Source organism: Chrysochloris asiatica, unplaced genomic scaffold, assembly GCF_000296735.1.
Source record: "Chrysochloris asiatica unplaced genomic scaffold, ChrAsi1.0 scaffold00057, whole genome shotgun sequence".
In the NCBI taxonomy this organism is placed as follows: Eukaryota; Metazoa; Chordata; class Mammalia; order Afrosoricida; family Chrysochloridae; genus Chrysochloris; species Chrysochloris asiatica.
The window spans coordinates 3,882,105-3,903,311 of NW_006408575.1; the positions used below are offsets into that span (position 1 = coordinate 3,882,105).

The following is a 21,207-nucleotide window of genomic DNA, read 5'->3' on the forward strand; positions in this document are numbered from 1 at the left end:
TTCTTAAGAGTGGCCCAGGCTGCTAATCCCTGTGACTGGCACGATCCTAAGCCACCTTCATGGTATGGCACAGGAACCCTGGAAAATCTGCCAGGTCTCTATGCCTCCATGTCTAAGTGTGCCCCCACCCCCATCCCCCCATCTTTGTTAACACTGCTGCTGGTGGGCTGAGACTGTCAGGAGCAAGTTGTCAGTGTTCTTCTTAGAATGAAAAACTGTTTCACACAGTACGTTTATTATGTGTTTGCTGCTGAGGGAAGAGCTCAGGCCAACGAGTTGGTATCAAGTTGATTTAGTCTCATGGCTACCCCATATGTGTCAATGTGTCACACTAGAACTGTGCTCCAAAGGTTTTCTTTTCTTTTTAATTTCATCTTGTTGTCGAGACTATGTACAAGTAAAGCATACTTTACTTGTTCAGCAGTTTTCCATATGGACAGTTTAGTGACACTGATGACATTCTTCAAGTTGTACAACCATTTTCACCCTCCTTTTCCAGGTTGTTCCTCCCCGGTGAACATCAGCTCACTGCTCCGAAGGTTCTGTTGAATCTTTTGAGTTGCTGTTGTCAATTGGATCCCATAGAGATCGTTGTTTAAAAAGCATGATGCTTAAGATAGACATTTTTAGCTAGTTAAGGTAGACTGTTGTTTGCTTTTAAGCTATAATAGCGTAGTGGTTACGAATCGGGCTGCGAACCACAAGGTCAGCAGTTCGAAACTACCAGCTGTTCCGCAGGAGAAAGAAAGAGGCTTTCTGCTCCCGTAAAGATTTACAGCCTTGGAAACCCTGTACAGGGTCACTATGAGTCAGAACTGACTCCACGGCACATATATTTTTGGGTTACATCTTAAAGACTATCTCGAGGCAATACCAAAGGGTTTTCAATGGCTAATTTTTTGGAAATAGTTCACAGGGTGTTTCTTCTGTGGTGTCTCTGTGTGGACTTGAACAGTCAACCTTTCATACTAACCACTTGCACTACTCAGGGACTCCGGACCCAGGCGAGTCCTGCCCTTTTCCAACTTTGTGATGGTGGCTGAGTGGTTCCTCCTCTCTGGGCCTGGGCTTCATAAATCCCTTTCAGCTCTAGGATTTCAGCATGCTGGCACAGATTCTAACCCCTTCCACACCTCTGTCAGTCACCTTTCTTCTTGGCAGGAGGTGGAGCAGTGGGAAGGCAGTTGAGCTGGGGCGGGGCCGTGGCTAAAGTTAATTTCATTTATGCTTAGGCCACCAACTGCCCCTGGTATGATATGGGTTGTCAGTCTTCCTTTTCCTCAAGACAGGTGGGGAAACTGAGGCCTAGGGCAGGGAAGGTCACCTAGGGACATAGAAAACCAGGCTATGCTGGGACCAGATCTGGTATTTTTGCTGCTAGCAAGGGCTTCTTTCACTCCTGGCTGCCGCCTTTCTGAGAAAGACAGGAGGGCCCATCAACATGTGGATGGGGGACGTGCTTTCTCCTCTACCAGGGAGAGCACTTCTAGACGGGGGCCCTGCCAGCAGGGGGATCCTTAGGGGAGGGCAACACCCAGCGAGGGCATCCCCTTCCTAAGATCAAGGAGGCAGAGGCTGGTGGCTCCTGGAGAGAGGTGTGGCAAGGGTGGTAATGTGGTTGGAGGCTTAGGGTGCCCTAGGTCCACCTCCCTCCTGCCTTTCCTTCCTGCTTCCCTCCCTCCAGGGGAGGGGACTGAGCCAACAGTAATGCCATTTGTCCTGGCTCTGGGATTAGGTGCAGTCGCGCTAAGAAGAGACGGCCTGAGTGAAGAGGAGCCAAGCGCCTTCTGCCTGGAGCTCTGGTGGGTCCTGTCGTCTCCCCGCTGCCCCAGTCTGACCTGGCCTCCCTGTACCCTTCAACTCTGTCCCCAGCCCCTTCCCCCCGCTAGGCTTCCCCCTGGGAATGTGTCTGCTGGGATGTGTGTGTGTATGCATAGAGTGTGTACATGCAAACACACACATGAATGGCTTGGAACAGGACTGGCATGGACGGGCCTGGTGCTGGGGTCCTGCCTACATTCAGGATCCGAAAGAAGCAGGTTTCTCAGGTGTCCTAGTTCTGAGGCCACTCCAGGAAGATGACCCAAGGCTGACCTGGCACATCCCTAATGGAGGAGGACAAGGGGAGGGAGAGGGGGAGAAGGAAGGTGCAGTTTCTGTTGGGGCTTCTCCTCACAGCTAGGCCAGATCCATGAGCAGCCAACAGGTCTGAAAGTTAAAAGATTTACCTTTGGGCTCTGGGGGAAGCGGGAATGGATGCTCAGATGCTGCATTCTTGGCTCAGGTCTTCTCTAGGCTATGAAAATGAGAGGGACCCTTAGAGAGTGTTTTTGATTTCGTCACTCGGCTTTTGGTGCTGGGAGGTCACAAACTTATTGAGTTTGTATTGACTATCGCATAAGTGTGGGGAGAGAGTACATGTCAGCTCTGATTAGATTCTCAAAGGTTTCTGCAATCCCCAGAAGCTCTGAAAGGTCCCAAAGACCCCTCATTATACAGGGGAGGACACAGGTTCAGAGAAGGGCAGGGACTTTCTTAGAGGCCCACAGGGAGTGAGTGGAGATGCTGGGACAGGCTCTGAGCTCTGGTCTTCATCTCCTTGTGTCCTGTTAGCACCCTTCACCTTGTGCCGTATGGGCTGCAGAGTCCTGACTAACTTGGGAACCTGGAGAGGAGCGGGTGCTGATGTGGTCTCCAGGCCCCCATGGATATTGGCTTCTGCATCCATGAATGTAGGCCTCTGAGCATACATGCTCCTCTTAAGCTCTTCCAGACATCTGGTTCGAGGAGTGGGCATGGGGGAGCGTCGGGGCTGTGATGCCCAGCTTTCCGGCATCAGGTTCCCGGCTCCTCTGCAGGGGAGAGGCTCAGGGCACAACACTGTTGTTTCCCGCTGACTGGGAGTAAATGAGGTAATGATTGAGAGTGGATGGCATACAGTCTGGCACACAGCAAGTCTGTGAGGCCCGCCAGTAACTCTCCCTCACACTGTCCCCGTGGGTGAGCTTTCCTGGACCTGCCTCTCTCTCTCCTTTTCCTGAGGGTGTGGAGGTAGCCTGCTGTCTTACAAGGAGGAAGGTGAGAACCCTCTGACTGAGGTCCTGTCTTTCTGGGGGAACTGCGGTGCCCCACTGTGCCACTTTCCCAGGAGAAGCTGGAGAAGCTGGGTCAGCCTGCATTCACAAGGCTTCTTGGCAGGCCTGGGGCAGCCCTGGGGCCAGTCCCTTGCAGGAAGCAGCTCTCCCAGCTGTGCTTTGGGCCACAGAGTTGGCCATGGACTGGAGAGGAATGCTGGGCCCAGCAATTGTATGTTGTTGTTGTTATGTGCCGTGGAGTCGGTTCCGACTCATAGTGACCCTGTACAGGGTTTCCGAGGATGTAAATCTTTACGGGAGCAGAAAGCCTCATCTTTCTCCCGCGAAACAGCTGGTAGTTTCAAACTGCTGACCTTGTGGTTCACAGCCCAATTCATAACCACTACGCTACCAGAGCTCCTTAGCAATTGTATAGGGGTTACTTATTCTTTCTGAGCCTCTATGTTCTCATCTGTGAAGTACCCATAGCAAATCCACCACCTCTCAGGATGGTCATGAGGACTGGACGATGTGAATAGGGACAACTCTCTGCGCAGCCATGGTGAATGAGCAGAGAGGATATTTATAAGACTGTGTTGTTATGTCCCTTTCGAGTGCCTATTATCACTGAGTCTCAGATAAGTAGACAGCTTTGACTGTTGTAGGCAGATTCGGGGAAGGGACAGCAAGGGAGCCCTGTTTTGGGAAGGTTTCTGGACAAGTAAGTTCTCATGTTTGGGACAGTCCTCCATTCAGTGGTCTGCACTCAGTGCTTCTGTGGGGTTGGAGGGCAGCTTGTCCTGACCTCGGCTGTTCTCCACACTGCCCCTCTGCCCCATGCTGCCTTGCTTGTTTGCTCAGTAAACCCTTACTTTAGAACTGGTACGAAGGTAAACACTCGACTTAGAGTCTACTGAAATAGGGACAAATTCCCAACAAGTGGGGTCTAAGTTACTGAGGTTTTCCCTGCCAGGGCTCCTAGAACAAATTCCTAAGTTAAGAACTGGGATGTGAACCAGTGCTTTCTGCTTTGCTTGCTTGCTGATTGATGGGTGATTTATGGATCTGCTTCCAAGAAGGATCATTAGAAGCTGCTTACACACAGAAAATGGGATGCAAACCAAAACAGAATGAAAACTACTCAAAGAGAGCAGAAAATGGGATGTTTGGGGCCCCTGGCACAAGATAACTGTTGTGGGTAAACACCAAGGAGCCTGGGAAACTCAGGAAGAAGCGTCCAGCTTCACTTGGCGGGCACTGTCCTGCGAGTCCCGTCTCTACTCCTTAGCTCTGGGGACTGGGGCCAGTCACATGCCCTCTCTGGGCCTCAGTATCCTCATCTATAAAATGAGTCCTGGTGTGGCACTGTAGGATAAGCACTCAGCCGCAAGGTCGGTTTGAACTATAAGGTTAGTGGTTCAAGCTCACCAGACCCTCCTTGGAAACCCATATACAGGGTCACTAGGCTCGGGCAGTGTTTCATTCTGCTGTGCATAAGGTCACTATGAGTCGGTCAGTACCGATGGCACCTAATAACAAATGGGTCGGAACCAACTCCATGGTACTTAACAACAACAACAACAACAGGCATAAGTGGAAGTTAAAATCTTGACTGCATTTAGCTTGGAGATTCCTCAGAGCACTTTCAGAAAGGAGAGGATAGTGGGAAAGACAGGTGGTTTATGAGCACCTACCATGGGTGCTACTCTGGGCTATGAGATGAGCAGCAGAAGGATGAAACACTTCTGCCTTGGAGAGCTCTCAGTGAAGGTAGGAGGGCAGGGAGTAGTTGCAAGAGCAATTTAAGAGTCAGCATTGTGTGTTGTAGTGTAGAGTCAGATCCCCAGACTGAGGCAGGCCTTGGATGGATGAGAAAATAAGGGTGTGTGTGTGTGGAATGCAGGAATCTCTTTCAAGAGCATAATATGGACCAAGGCAGGTAGGAGTGGAGCAGACCTGCCCAGGGTGGCCCCGACTGGTCCTTTTCTCTCGCTAGGCCTCAGTGTCCTTCCCTGCCTGCTGACTGGACTCCAAACCAGAACTCTGGTGGTGTCCACACTGGACTTGGGTGTGACTGACAGGCAACAGCTTGGCCCTTGGCCAAGCAGTACTGCAGGGGCCCTGCTGAGAGGGGGGTGGGGCATGCAGCGGATTCCAGCAGGGGAAGGGATTTGCTTCTGGCTTCGGCCTCCCAGGGGTATAATTGCACTGGAGAAACTCCTGCACAGCTGGGAAGCAAATGTGGAGGGTTTCGTTGCTGCTCTGTTCATGGTGGGTGGGGCAGGCTGTGGCAGGCTGACTGGTGGAACTGGGTGGTTGTGGGGTGTGGCTGGGTAGTGGGTGGTGGTGTGACTGTGCTGGGGGGTGTGACAGACTGGGAGGGGCTAGGTCAGCTGTGAGGAGTGGCCCTGTGTACATGAAGGACTATCAGACCAGTGCCTGGGCCTGCAGCCCTTGCCCAGCCAGGTGACCATTCACTTCCCTGACCCCTACTCAGTTCCCCTCGTTCTTGGTTCTCTGTGAGTTTGTGTATACATTTGTGTGACTGGGCTGTGTGTGCAGTGGGGGATGGTTAGGGTGGGTTAGGGGGCAGTCTACAGTGTCCATTGTCAGGGGTGACCCAGGCAGCAAACAAAATCTGGGCTGGGTGAGTGACAGAGATATAAACTGCAGAGATATATATAAACTGCAGAGCCCAAAGGTCTTGGTTACCACTGCATTCTTAGTGCCTAACACCCACCATGCCTAGAGTCCTGATGTGGCACTGTAGGATAAGCACTGAACTGCTAACCACAAAGACGGTGGCTCAAACCTACCAGTTCGCTCCTTGGAAAACCTATGCAGTGTCTCTAGGAATTGGAACTGACACACAACAAGGAGCACCATGCCTGGCATCTAGTGGGTGCTCAGTAAGTACAGGATGAGGGAATGGAGATGTGTCCCCATCTCCCAGTGGGATCCTAAACCTTTCACTCCTCCCTGGAGCCCAGGCTGTTTCTTTTCGTCTCGATCTACATCTTGATCTCCTTTCCTCTCTCTCTCTGGGTATGTTACTGATTGGGTATGTGGTTTGGGACCAATTCCTTCTTGAGCCTCAGTTTCTACCTCTGTTAAATGGGTAATGTTTAGTGTACATTATCATCTTCCACACATCATCTCCCTTGGTCTTGGCAGCAGCCCTGCTAGATAAATAAGTAGCCTGGTGTGGCTCTGTGGGTTAATGCGCCAGACCGCAAAGCCATTTGAACTGCAAGGTTGGCAGTTCAAGCTCACCAGCTGCTCCTTGGAAACCTTATACAGGGTCGCTATGGGTTGGCACCGACTCAGTGGCACTTTACAACAACAACAAACCCTATTTTACAGTTGGGAAAACTGAGGCTCAGAGAGGGTGAGAGGCATCCTCAGTCAAAGGTCACAAGGATACTAGATAATGGAGCCAAGATTCCAGCCCAGGCAGATAACTCTATTCTGCTCTGGACTGCTTTGCTAGCTAGCTGCCACTATACTACCGCCTCAGGCTGTTAAGGTGAAATGAAAGGATGCCTACAACCCCTGTTGGGAGGCAGCTGGTGCATAGTAGGGTCTCAGAGCTCACTGGGTGCATATCACCATGGGAGGCAAGAGCTCAGTCTCTGCCTGCCCTCAAGGAGCTCTAGCTCTCATTCGTGGAACCCACCCATCCATTAGAGCCATCCCCTAGCCCCAGTCTCTAGACAGCTTGCTCTCTAAGAAGGCCCTTGTACCTCTGTCCCCTTGCTTCCATGGAGACAAGCAAAGCATTTTCAGGTGGGGGTGGGATAGAGAGTGACTTTCAACTCCAGAGCAGTGACCACGGTTACCGTGATATTTCCCGAAAGTGCTGCGTTGCCATGGCATCTCCATAGCAACCAGAGCATCTCATTCATTATCCTCAGCACCTTGGCAGCGAAAGCTGAGGCTCAGACTGGGAGAGCACGGTGGGAACCTGACAGAGTGCTAAAGCCCCAGTGGCAGAGGTCCCCACAAGCACCCCTTTCCTTCACCAATCCAAGCCATGGTTCCCTTGCAGGCTCTGGAGCTGTCTCCTGCTCGTGGGGTCTGGGTTCGTTTTTCAGCTCTGCCACTGACTTGCTGTGTGATTTGGGGCAAGTGACTTAACCTCTCTGAGTCTCATTTTTTCTCACCTGTAAATGTGGACAATGACAGAATTGGTTGTAAAGACTGAATGAGATGATGCATGTGCAAATGCTTAACCAGACTCATAGGAAATACTGAATACATGATAACGATGATAGTAACAGTGTTGATAGTTATAATTGTGGTGGCATTATGTTTATTGTAAAAACTCCTGGGTATCATGGAAGGGTGAAATACCAAAATTGAAATAAAGAAGGAAACTAGTGTTGAAGTTAAGATTAAAAACCCATTACCATGGAGTCCTGGTGTAGTGCTGTGGGTTAACGTACTGGACTGCAAGGTCAGTTTGAACTGCAAGGTCATTGGTTCAGGGTCACCTGCCATTTCCTTGGAAACTATACAGAGTTGCTATGAGTTGGAAGTGATTGACAGCACTCAACAACAACAATGACAACAACCATGGAGTTGGGAGTCCTGGTGTGCTGCTGCTGCAGGTTAATGCTCTGGACTGCAGGGTTGGTTTGAACTGCAAGGTTGGAGGTGCAAGCTCACCAGCTGCTCCTCGGACACCCTATGTAGGGTCACTGTGAGTCAGAACCAACTCATTGGCACTCCACCACCACCACCACCACCACTACCACCATGGAGTTGATTCTGACTCCCTAAATAGGGTTTCCGAGACTGTAGATCTTTATGGGAGCAGACAGCATCATCGTTTTCCCACAGCGCAGCAGGTGAGTCTGAACTGCTACCCTTGTTGGATTAGCAGCCCAACACCTAACCCATGGTACCACTAGGGCTCCTTTGAGCCATGATGAGCTCTCCTTAGGTGACTGTGGCAAATCATTCCACAGTGACGTCTGAGACTATTAATTGGAGATAATGCAAGGGGGCTTCAAAAAGTTCATGAAAGTATTCCACCATCTATTCATTCCATTTTTCCATGAACTTTTTGAAGCGTCCTCATATCAACTGTTTATTCATTCATTCGTATCCTGAATATTTAATAAATATTTGGTCCCTTCCCTTGAGGAGATCATGTGGGGAGGGATAAGAGGGGAATTGGTAGTTGCCAGCCTACTGTGTGCCAGGTCAGTAAGCCGAGGCCTTGCCCTGTAGGTCTGCAGGCTACAGGAGGCTGAGTTGTGTATAGCACCCAGGGTTTTCTCTGTTCAAACTGCATCCTTGTACTGGGGGCTGGGCAGGGAGTTCTGTGAAAAGATTGGATATGTGACCATAGAGACAGAGTCCTCATTTGATGTGGGTCACTGCAGGAACCTCCACCAATTGTGACCAGAATATGGCCCTTTTAAAGAGAACTATGAGTCAGGACCGACTCGACGGCACCTAACAACAAAATAGAACTTAGAAGCTCTGACTTTTATGTGAACTCTCCTGACTTAGAAATCTTGATGTTGTTGTTGTTAAGTGCCGTGGAGTCGATTCCGACCCATAGCGACCCTGTATAGGGTTTCCTAGGAGTAGCTGGTGAGCTTGAACCACCAACCTTGCAGTTCAATGGCTTTATAGTCTGGCGCATTAACCCACAGCACCACACCAGGACTCTGAGAAATCTGGATAACTAGCCATGTTCTTTGGCTTGCAAAGTTTTCACAACTTTTTGTTTGTTTGTTTGTTTAATTTGGGGCTAGAAATCTTGATAACTAGCCCCAAATTAAAAAAAAAAGTTGTGAAAACTGCAAGTCAAAGAACACACATGTGCCTTGGGTTCTGGCCCAGGAGGTCCTTGTTTTCAGGCGCCCCCACCATGGGAGCCTGAGGAATGGGCTGTGGGGCAGGGGACACGGGTGGTGCCTAGAGATGACTTCAGTGAAGTGAAGACATTACACTGGGGTCTTGAAGGATGAGTAAGTGTCTCACGGGGTGGAGGAGGCATTCCAGGCAATGGGAACTGCATTAGCAAAGGCTTCCAGGATTGGTGACTGTCTGGGTGAGGCCACAGTTTAGGCACAGGGCTGGTGATGTGGGAAGTCCAGACAGGCTCAGGAGTAGGAGAGCTTGGGTGGTCCAGGGCTTTAGTGTCTCAGCCCCCAACTATCCTTGGAGTTATCCTTGGAAGTGTGGTAGTTCCAGGAGGATTAAAAGCCCCCCAGTTCTCTGCCCCTGAGCCACAGCCACTGGGGCTCTGGCATGCAGATGGGAGGAGGGTCTGGTTGCAGTGGGACAGTGCTGGGGGCCCTTTGCCAACAAGTTGGGTGGTCAGTACTTTGTTTACAAAGCAACTGCTCTCCCCCACTCATGTCCTGAGGGTACTATCCTCTTCTGGGGGGCAGGGATTGCTTGACCCATTCTCCCTTTTCCCTTTAATCCCCTCTCCGGTTTGGGTGGTTGTCTTTTTCAATTATTTTCCTGTTGAGAGTATTTGAAGGGGCTTGAGAAAAGTTTGTGGACAAATGGAATGAAAAGATAATGGAATTTTTCCGTGAACTTTTTGAAGCCCCCTCGTACACAGCAAAGCAGACACCAATTCAAGTTTCTACATGTACAGTTCAATGACAGGGAATACATTCTTCTGTGTAACCATTCTCACCTTTATATCCTGAGTTGTTCCTCCACCATTAACATAACGTCCCTGCCCTCTAATGTAACCATTCTTTCCAGTTGCTGTTGTCAATTTGGTCCCATACAGATAGATAGTAAAAGAGCCTAAAGCTCAAAGTAGACATTTTTTGCTACTTAAGCTAAATTGTTGTTTGGGCTTAAAAAGGCTTCAGGGAACATTTCTGGTTTAAGGTTTAAAGATAATTTTAGGGGAAATAGTTTTGGTAGTTCATCCAACTTCCATGGCTCCAGAAAGTCTGGATTCTCTGCGATTCTGAAATTCTGTTCTGTATTTTTCCCCTTTTGGTCAGGATTCTTTTATAGAATCTTTGACCAGAAAGAATGTTCAGTAATAGTAACTGGGTTGGTCTTCTCACCAGCCTCCCGGACTTTAACATCTGACCCTGCCTATTAAATCGTGCTTCCTGGAAAGACAGGCTTTAGGAGATGGGAGGTCTTTCCAGGTGTGTCGTGAGAGTGTTGTTGTTGTTAAGTGCAGTCAAGTTGGTTCCGACCCATAACCACCCTGTATAGTATTTCTGAGGAGCAGCTGCTGAGCTTGAACCCCCAACCTTGTGATCCAAACTGACTTTGTAGTCCAGTGCATGAACTCCCAGCACCACAGGAAATGAGAGTTGGTTCCACGTGTGTGGCAAGAGGAGAGTAGGTTGGTAGCATTGTACCCCAGTCTTACCATATAAAGAGTAGGGTGCCTCCCTCTCTTTCCTTGCTCTCCACTTGTTAAATGGGTGATCTCCCTTAGAACTGTTGAGAGAGTTGAGTGAGAGAGAGGAGCTCAAAAATGCCTGGTAAACTAAGTTGTGATCAGGAGTAACTGCTGTCTGTTAAATAAGCTCCAGTCATTCATGATGGAGTCCCTGAGTGGCTCAGCAGGTTAAGCATGCAGCTTCTAATTGCTTGAACTGCATGGTTGGCAGTTCAGAGTCACCTAGAGGTTCCTCAGGGCAAAAACTAGTGATCTCCTTTTGAAAATGCAGCCACTGGAAACCCTGTGGAGCACAGTTCTACTCTGACACACATGGGATTGCCATGAGTCCAGGCTGACATATGGCAACTGGTTAGTGCCTGATTTTAGCAGGCCACACTTAGTTCATCTCTCATTGTTTCGTGTGCTTTGAACGGTTCTGTATCAACTCATTTATTTTCATAACCTTTTAAAGTATGCTAAGATTTTCCTGTCTGACAGATTGGGATGTTTAGGGCACAGAGAAGTTAAATAATTTGCCAGAGATTACGCAACTGCTAAGTGGTAGAGCTTGGGTTTGAACCCAGGTCATCTGGCTGTAGTATACATGAGCTTTAGGCCCTTGGATACATTTGGTAAGGGTGTGGGGGTCAGGGCTTGACTCCTTGAGTTGTTATGACATTTCCCAGCATTTGTACATATTTTCTTGAGGAAAAAGATTGCCAGATTCCCATAGGAGTCTGTGACCCCCAGGTGCCTGGGAGTCTCTACTGGCTGCCTCACATTGTGCTGTGGTGGTGCTGGTGGCTGTGTGCCGTGGAGTCGGTTCCAACTCATAGCGACCCTGTACATGGTCTCCGAGGCTGTAAATCTTTACGGGAGCAGAAAGCCTCATCTTTCTCCCACGGAACAGCTGGTAGTTTCGAACTGCTGACCTTGTGGTTCGCAGCCCGATTCCTAACCACTACGCTACATTGTGCTGAGTTGTTAATGCCATAGAGACCACAGCGCTCAGACTGGTTGCTGCTCCCCAGGTCTTATCTCCTTTCTGTAGGGTTGGGTGGCTGGAGTAGGCCTCCCTACCTCTTCACCACAGTGCTCCTGTCCTGGCCCCGAACCAAGAGGTGGGGCTCAGGTGTGGCTACAGGGCAGAGGGCCGTACTTTATCAGTGGAAAAATGGACTCGGATTCACCCTGGCTGTAAACAGGACTCGTCACCCAGCCTCCCTGGCTCCAGCCAGGAAACTTATCTGCGTCTTGCCCTGTGCTCAGATGGAATTTCAGGGAGTCCCCAGAAAGCTTCATGTCCTCCCTATCTCTAAGCTGTGCCAGATGCTGTTTCCTGTTCCTGCTCCTGGCCAGCCCTCTCTTTTCTTCTGGTCACTCAGAAGAGGTACCACCTCCTCCAAAAAGCCTTTCCCAGCTCCCTACCTCCCACTCAAAGAGGTTCAGTGGCCTTCAGTCCTTACAAACACTCTTCCCTCACCTACTGTCACCCTCGTCACTCTGGCTGCCCCTAGTTGACCAAGGTGCTGGCACAGAGGAGGAACCAAATTGTGAAATATCCACGATGGACCAGCCCCAGAGAGCATCGGGCCCAATCCCTTTTTAAAGGTCGGAGGCCCAGAGAGGGGCAGAGTGTACTCAGGGTCACACAGCATGCCAGTTAGAGCTAGGACCAGGACCCTGTGTCTCAGCTTCCTGGTCACCCCTCTCCTCATGGTACACCCCTGCCTCTGTGCCTCTCATTTCTGAGCACATCTTTATAAAACCTGCATTTTTTTCGCACAAAAATAATAAATGATTATTTTAGACAATACAGGGAACAGAGAATAAAAACAAAAGGAAAACTAAAAACGACTGAGAGGTAATTCCTGTTAAAATCTTTTGGATTCTTGCACCTGGTTTTGCCCAATGAATGCATTCAAAAAAATAAATAAAAAGCCTTAAAAAAATTTTTTTATATTACCTTATAAACTTTTTCCATTAAAAAATACATATGGCAGCTGTAGGGAGCACAGTGGCTTTGTAGGATAAGTTGTTGTGTTGTTGAGTGCCATCGAGTCGGTTCCGACTCATAGCAATCCTGTGAGTACAGAGTTTCCAAGGAGCAGCTGGTGAGTTTGAACAGCTAACCATTTGATTAGCAGTGCAGTACTTAACCTATGGCATCACACCAGGGTAAGTACTGGACTGCAAACTACAAGGTCAACAGTTCAAGCCCACCAGCCGCTCCTCGCAGAAAGATGAGGCTTTTTGCTTCCACGGAGATTTACAGATTTAGAAACACCATGCAGGGTGGACTACTCCGCAGCACTTAACAACAGCAACAATGGCATTTTTGTTTCAATGTCAGTAAATGTCTTTCTTGAACATAGCTTAAATGGTTGCCTAGGATTCCATCACTGCTGTATCATCCTTTCTGGAGACAGTTCCCTATTGTGGACGTTTGTTGTTATAGACAGCATTGGGATATATGTGGAAACCTTTACCTGCTTCTGCAGTTACTACCTCTGGGATAAATTCCTGGAAGTGTGATTGCTGGGGCTCTGGTCCGATGCACCCCACCTGAGCACACTACCCATGCATTCTTGGGGCTGGGTGGGACTTCACATATCTTCAACCCCAAGTTACATACACCCCCAACTTCACCAGCCCAGACTCTCACCTCCGTCTTGGGGCCCTGGGCGCTTTTATAGCTTTCAACAGTTGGGATGGATAGAAAGTTGCTTCTTGAATTGCTTAAAAATTTCACTTCCTGTGGGCGGTGTGAACCATGAGGTTCAGCAGTTCAAGCCCACTAGCCGATCTGTGGGAGAAAGATGAGGCTGTCTGTTCCCATAAAGGTTTAGTCTCAGAAATGCTGTCTGGGGTTGTTATGAGTTGGAATTGACTTGATGGTAGTGAAGGCATGTTGAAGGGAGACTGGAGAGCTGTGAATATGGGGGAGCTCTTTGAAGTAAGATCACTGGGGCTTTTGTACAGTGTGTATGGGTGTACGAGGGGTTCTTCCTTAAATCTTTCCACTGAGACGGGGTGGGGTGGGGTGGGAGGGCTCTCCTCAGGAATACAGAGGTCTGGCCTCCATGGGTGGACAGAAGTTCTCAGCAAGGGGGATGCTTCCCATTGCTACCTTGGGTTTGATCACCCACTACTCTGTGCTGGGTGTACCTGTGGATATGTACCACAGGATGAAGGATGCCTGGGTGTATTAGGGACAAATACTAACAGCTGCTGTTTCTTGATTGTTGTTCAGGCCAAGCGCTTCAGACAGGTTTGTTCAGTTAACCCTTGGTCACAGCTCTATGCTGCAGGGGTGATAGGGTCACTCATGTTTGAGAGGTAGTGTGTATGCCTTGCCATACAGCCAAGGTGCTGACTTGACACAGCCCTGGGTATGAATCCTGCCTTCCTGACCGTCCCTTGGGGCTGCTGGGTCCATTGAGAGGGTTAAATGGGTGGGAAAGCGCTGCGGGCAAGTGAAGACATGGTGTTTGGTTGTGATACAATCCCACCTCCAGCTCCCAGGGCTTGTAAATGTTTATTGTCTCGCTTTGTCTTTCTTGCTTCTAGATTTCTCTTGGCTTCAGCTTAGACTCTGGTAATGGTAATAATAATAGATAACTGCTACCATTTATGGGGTCCTGGTGCTACTGTGGGTTAGATGTTGGGCTATTAACTGCAAGGTCAGCGGTTCAAACCCCCCAGCCAATCGGAGGCAGTTCCTGCAAAGATTTACAGTCTTGGAAGCTAGATACAGTTTTAATTGATTTATACACATTGTTGGATTTAATCCCTCAGCCCCTTGTGATGTGAATACTACTGTCAGCCCCATTTGCCATGGGGAAACTGAGGCTTGGAGAGATTCAGAAGCTTGCCTCAAATCGTGCCACCAGCAGACTGAGCAACAGTACTTGAACTCGGGCCTGTAGAAGTCAGGTGTTGCCCACCCTCAGTCAGCTGACCCAAGTCCATGCCTGCATCCTCTGACTCTCGTGTTTTCCCCCACAGCCTCAGCCCCGTGGTCCCCATTGAGAGAGCAGCATGCGGCAGCCCCGGACCAGCCAAGTGCCCTTCAGCCTGCTGCCCAGCCCTCCCAGGAGGCCTTGACGCCCTGGGGCACTTCCACTCAGCACTGGACCACTCGGGGGTTTGCCATGGTGACATAAAGGGGTGCGGAGGAAGGAAGGAGCGCAACCAGCCTGTGGACTGCGCCCCTGGCTGGGGGGAAGGTCCGGGCCCGACCCGCCACGCCCATTGCCCGCCGAGGGCCTTGATTCCTAAGTCTCTGTGAATTTGTTGGTTGGTGGACTCTTGTGTCTCCTGCGTGTGGCCTTGGGGTGGCCAGGGCAGGCTGGGCCTCTGGCAACCGAGGTTGTGGGCCAGGATGCCCACCCTGGCGCGCCTCCGGAGACTGTGTCGGCACGTGTCCCCCCAGGCCGTATTTTTCCTGCTGTTCGTCTTCTGCTTGTTAAGCGTTTTTGTCTCAGCCTACTACCTGTATGGCTGGAAGCGGGGCCTGGAGCCCTCAGCAGATGCCCCTGAGCCTGACTGTGGGGACCCACCACCTGTGGCACCCAGCCGTCTGCTGCCGCTCAAGCCTGTGCAGGCGGCCACCCCTTCCCGCACGGACCCATTGGTGCTGGTGTTTGTGGAGAGCCTCTACTCGCAGCTGGGCCAGGAGGTGGTTGCCATTCTGGAGTCCAGCCGCTTCAAGTACCGCACAGAAATTGCACCGGGGAAAGGTGACATGCCCACGCTCACGGACAAGGGCCGAGGCCGCTTTGCTCTCATCATCTACGAGAATATCCTCAAGTATGTCAACCTGGATGCCTGGAACCGGGAGCTGCTCGACAAGTACTGTGTGGCCTATGGCGTGGGCATCATCGGCTTCTTCAAGGTACACAGGGAGCAGGGCCCCTCATCAGTTTTAATTGCATCTCCACAATTGCTAGCTGGGTGCCTGAGTTTGTTCATCTGTAAAATGGGTGTAATTGTAGTACTTGCACTGTAGGCTACATGAGTGAGTATATATGCAAAGCGTTGGGAGCACACAGTGCCTGGCACCTTGTTGTTGTTGGTAAGTGCTATTGAGTAGATTCCAACTCATAGCAACTGTGTGTAGGGCTTCAGATTAGCAGCTGGCGAGTTTGAACTATAAGTGCTTAATAAGTACTAACTTCTATGAGGCACATGGCAGGGGTTGTTGCTTGCTATGTACAGGGTCTGGCACACACATAGGCATTTGCCTAAAGCAGACCCTGGGGACAGTTTGCTTCATTAGGTATCTCTAAACCTATCACGACTGTCATCTGAGAGAGGAAGTGTGTTCCCATTTTGCAGATAAACAGACCAAAACTCAAGTGGTCATATTGAGGCTGTGCAGCCCGTAAGTAGGGGGGAATGAGATTTGAACCCAGGTTGGGCTCTGAATTCCATGTTCCTTCTTAGCTGTAGTGGGGTGTGGAGTTTATGTACCTCTCAATGCAGAACTATTTTGCACTGGAAGAAAAAGGAAAAAGAAATCCCAGGAGGCAGGTGTGGAGCTGCCTTGGGTTATGTGGGACACCAAGAGCAGCTTCTGGGACTGGGGTCCTTGCTGAAAGGAGACAGTGGAGAATCTGCCTTTGGAGAGGGAGACTTGAGTCAGAGCCATGCCAGACAAAAGTAAGTGATCTTTGGGACTTGAAGTATGACTTTGTGTGTGTGTGGGAGGAGGTATTTGTTCTTCCTTCAACTAATACTTCTTTTTTTTTTTAAAAAAAAAGCAAAACTTTTTATTATGAATTAAGCAAAGGTTTACAGAGTAGATTATCAGTTTTACATTCAACAAATCATATACTTCATGTGATTACAATGATTGCAATCCCTTCAATGTATCATCAGATAATAGTATTTAGTTAAGCTGTTGAACTCGTCTTCCCTGTGTCTTCTGCTGCCTTCTTTCCTATGCTAACCTCTTGTTGTATATTGCCTTCCCTGCCACCCAAGTTAGCATATCTACCTGCTAACCAGTGAATAATTTTCCCTTCCCTTCCACCTCCTATCATAGACTGTTTCTTTTAGCAAGAAAACCTTTCCGTGAGTTTTTACAACAGTGGTCTCATACAGCCTTTGTCCGTGTGGAATTGACTAATTTTACTCAGCATATTGCCTGCACTCCAGGCTTATCCATGTTATGAGGTGTTTCTCAGATTCATCAGTGACTATTTCTTAAGTGTTTATTATGTTTCAGGCCCTATGTATACTAGGTGCTTTGATCAGAGGGGTGATTGAAGTGGACAAAGTCCCTGCTCCCATGGAGCTGACGTTTCAGTGGGGTGGACCACAGACAGTGAGCAACTAAACATATGATGTGGCAGGTGGTGATAAGTGTGCAAAGTGAAAGGGCATAGAGGGCAATGGGTGTGGGGGTGACACTGTTTTGTCATGCCTGATAAAGTGGCCCAAGGGGAGTAACAGAATGAATCTCTGAGGCCCAAGAGCCTGCCAGACGGAAGACACAGAGTGGGCCGTGTGGAAATGAGTGGGCTCTGAGTGGCCAATGGAAGAGCAGCCAGGAGAAGAGTCGTAGGTGGTGAGTCAGAGTAGCCAATGTCCATTTGTTCGGTGCTGTGAGTCAGTTCTGACCCATGGTGACTCCATGTGACAAGAGTAGAACTACCCCATCGAGTTTTCTAGGCTGTAATCCTGATGGAAGTAAATTACCAGGTCTTTCTCTTATGGATCTGGTGGGTGAGTTCAAACCACCAACCTTCCGGTTAGCAGCCATTGAGCCACCAGCACTCCTTGATGTCCCCAAGCCTTCCTAGGCCCGCCTGCGTGCTCCTTGTTGTGGGGGCTGGTCTCCTCAAGGGTGCCCTGTGGTATGTACTTTCAGGAACTCACCCAGCAGAATGCTCTGTAGTGAAGAGGCTCTGAGGACCAAAACACCAGAGGTCCTGTGGAGTCCTGCAGTAGAACCCCCTGGGGAGGTTTGTGCCCCACTTGACTGACTCATGTTGTTGTTGTTATGTGCCATAGAGTCGGTTCCAACTCATAGCGAACCCTGTATAGGTTTCCAAGGCTGTAAATCTTTATGGGAGCAGAAAGCCTCATCTTTCTCCCTTAGAACAGCTGGTAGTTTCGAACTGCTGACCCTGAGGATAGCAGCCCAATTCGTAACCACTACGCTACCATATTTCCCAGCGCACTGTTCGCTGGCCTGGTTTATGGCTTTTCAGCGGCATTAAGTCAGAATATTCAGTTGTCTGGTTTTCCTTTTCTCCTGGACTCCGGACCCTTTCCTGCCATGAATGTCAGTAAGTATGGTCCCGAGCTCCAGGCCCAAGAAACATCGGGACAGCTGCATTTTACTGAGGACTCTCAGAGCTGCACCTTGCCCTCCATGCGTTATGTGGATTCACACTCATAATCATTTTATGAGGAAGGTGTGTGTTGGCCAGGTTGAGGAGAGGGGAAAAAGGAGGCAAAGAGAGGTTAAGAAATGTTCCTGTAGTCCCATGTCTAATAAGAGCAGATCTAGGATTTACACCCAGGTTCCAGAGACCATCGTCTTAATCAGTCAGCGCTGAGTCCACGAGCCTTGAATGCTGCTGACTCAGGAGATGATGTACCAGAAGCCACATCCTGCGCACAGAATTCCCAGGTCCTAGCCTTTGGGACCCAGGCAGTGGGCTAGACACATTGGCATAATTGGTGCCACTTTGCTTGGACCCTATCTAGTGCCATTTATTTGCGTATAGAAGGTGAACTTAAAGTCTCAGTGTGGGGGTCGTGGCAATTCTAGGTCTTCTTTCTTTCCTTGCCTTTGTATAACCCCTCTTAGGTTTTGGTTTCTCCATTTTTTCTGCTCGCACTGGCGCCCTCTGGGGGCTGTACTGCATCTTTCGGCTCCTTCTGCAAGACCGCTTTTGGTGCTATGTAATGGACTTGCCAAATTGGGAGGGTTTGTTGGCTCCCAGGAGCTGGTGACTCTCATTTTCCAGTTCCCCCTGGTGGTTGGATTCCTAGGGCAGTATGAGAGCATGGGCTTAAAATCTAGATCCTGCTTCAAATTTTTTGTCTTTACTGAGCAGTGTGACCTTGGATATACACTCAGCCCCGTCTGTGATGGGGCCAGTCCCAGGACTTGCCTCATTGGGCTGTGTTGAAGATAAAACAGATGGGAAGTGCCAAGCACAGTGCCTGGTACCTACAGACCCTCAACAAAAGCAGCTAGTGCTAGTGTCTTTCGTCATCTTCAAGTTCAGCAAATACAGATGGTGGTAGTACTTTGTCTCTCTTGTGCCCCTTGTGAGGTTGTGGGGGTGGTGGGTGGGGAGCAGGTTTTCATCATCTAGTCCCAGTTCCTGACAAAGGTTCTGACCCAATACAAGTGATAGTGATTACTGATTGTATGAGGTGTCCCTGGATTGATTCCCCAGGACTGAGGAACAGGAGGGATATCCACTCCTGTGGGGCAAGGCCAGGTGCTGCAAACAGTTTTGCTCTTAACGACTAACATGAACATTGGTGGTTCAAACAGTGCTGTGGAAGAAAGGCCTGGCCATCTGCCTCTGTAAAGAGTATAGCCAAGAAAACCCTATGGAGCAGTTCTGTGCTTTAACACATGAGAGCACCATGAGTCAGAATCGACTTGGCTGTGCGGAGGTCTTTTTAAGTGGGATGAGGCCTACAGTGCACTCAGTCTCTGTGAAACTGAGGCCCACTTACCACCCCACCCCTGCTGGCTCCTTTCATCGCTGGCTGGGCTGGACAGCCCACAGCTTGGCTTTCTCCCTTCTTTGATGGCTCCCAGCTGGGCAGCTGGCTGAGCTGCCAGCACCTGGCGGTCAGCTCAGGGTCAGGGCTTTGAAATGAGATCCCCTAGCACCCACTGTCCACTGTGGCCTCCCAGGTCACAGCGGGTGATGGGCAGGGCCTGAAATGTCAATGGCCCTTGGCACCTTTGCTCCCGAAGCACAAGCAGCCCTCATGCTTGGCCAGTGTGGGCCTAGGGGTGGTGGTGCGTAGCTAGGCTAAGGGGATAGAGCTCTGCATTGATCCCTGACACCCCAGGCTGAATTGGGACAGGGTGGGAAGTTGGCAGACCCACGTGGTATTTGGAATCAAACCCCAGAGTCCTAATCATGGGTTACAAGGCCAGGGCCCTGCAGAGCCTTTGTGGGAATTAGCAAAAAGCGCTTCTGCATGGAGGCGATTAGTAAAAGGCATCCTTCTGGGCAAATGCAGATCTGCGTGGTGGCACTAGGCTTGGCCAAGATATCAGCTCCCACTTGTCCCCTCAGTTGAAGGCTCTTATGAATGCCCACCTGAGCAGCTGTCTGTGGCAGCTCTATACAAGATCCTGCCTCCCTCTCCAACCTTTGTCCACTCTTTGTCCACTCTTGTTTGCCCCACTCCATTCATTCTCCACATGGCAGCCAGATGGAGCTTTTAAAAATGCAAATTGGAATGTGTCACGCCTTTGTTCAGAACCCTTTGATGGAGTCTTTGATGACTTCCCGCTGCATTTACTACAATATCCTGACTCCTCCTCAGGACTCAGGGTCCTGCAGGTTTGGCCCCATCTGGCCTTTCTACCTCATCTTCCCCACCTGCCCTTCTGGTCACTGTGCTCTGACCCTACTGGCCTTTTGCTCTTCCTTGACCGTGATGAGCCCTTTCCTACCTCAGGGCCTTTGCACTTGTTGTTCTTTGAACTTGGTCCCCTAACCTGTCGTCTATGAGTTTGCTAGGCCAACAAGACTTAATGGAGCTGGAACAGGGACAAGGATTGTTGTTGTTGTTGTTAAGTGCCCTCGAGTCAGTTCTGACCCATAACAACCTTGTATAGGATTTTCTTGTGGTTCAAACTGACTTTGCAGTCTAGCCCATTAACCCACAGCCACACCAGGACACTGAACCATATGCCGAAACAACTGAGGGAGGGCTCTGACACCTCAGGGAGACTGTGAAGGAGCACTGGTAGCGTAGTGGTTATGAATTGGCCTGCAAACCTCAAAGTCAGCAGTTCAAAACTACCAGCTGTTCCATGGGAGAAAGATGAGGCTTTCTGCTCCTGTAAAGATTTACAGCCTCAGAAACCCTGTACAGGGTCGCTATGAGTCGGAACTGACTCCACAGCACATAATAACAACAACAACAACAACATGAAGGAGCAGGGCAGTGAGCCTGGGGAAGGAAAGAAGGGAGGACTGTGGGCACTTTCTCCAGGTCCCTGGAGAGGAGGTGGTGCCAGGTGGTGACCACCCCTGGGTGGTGAAAGGCTGGGCATGAGGAGCTGAGACTTCTGGGAGGGTGGGTTTCAATGGCTCTCAAATGTCTTAGGAGGTGCTAGGGATTTATTGAGGGTGTGAAGAGTGTGTGTGTGTGTGCCTCCCCGACCCCCACCCCCGGCAGATCCCTCTTCTTTGAGCTCTCCTCCATTAGTGTCCATGTGAGATTTCTCCTGAAGGAAGGGTATGTGGTCAAAGTTAGTTTGGAAGCCCCAGGCAGCAAAGCTGGTGGTTAGGTACAAGAGCCAGACCACCTGGTTATGCATTAATCCACTCAGGACAGCGCTTCTTGTTAAGCCTCAGTTTCCACACCTGTGAACCAAGGAGCCTGCCTCCGGAAACTGATGTGAGGGTTGATGAAAAGTTGATAATGCTCCGGACTCTGTTCCGGCTCCCAGCATGCTGATCATTCTCCTAACCCTGCCCCTCCCTCATTGAGGTATTTGCCATTCTTGGCCACATTTTACAG

At 49.9% G+C, this 21,207-nt stretch overlaps 1 protein-coding gene across 2 annotated transcripts in view; it reads left to right on the forward strand.

Annotated features, from left to right (window-relative positions):
- The first annotated feature begins 1,700 nt into the window (after window positions 1-1,700).
- NDST1 (N-deacetylase/N-sulfotransferase (heparan glucosaminyl) 1) overlaps window positions 1,701-21,207 on the forward strand; it is a 48,589-nt gene continuing 29,082 nt past the window's right edge. Inside the window, exons 1-2 of one of the 2 annotated variants that reach the window (XM_006863883.1) lie at window positions 1,701-1,802; window positions 14,470-15,358. In XM_006863883.1, coding sequence (XP_006863945.1) covers window positions 14,846-15,358 — 513 coding nt within the window. In that variant the 5' untranslated portion in view covers window positions 1,701-1,802; window positions 14,470-14,845. Of the gene's footprint in view, window positions 1,803-14,460; window positions 15,359-21,207 lie in introns of those variants that run through there. The other variant, XM_006863884.1, reaches the window with a different exon arrangement.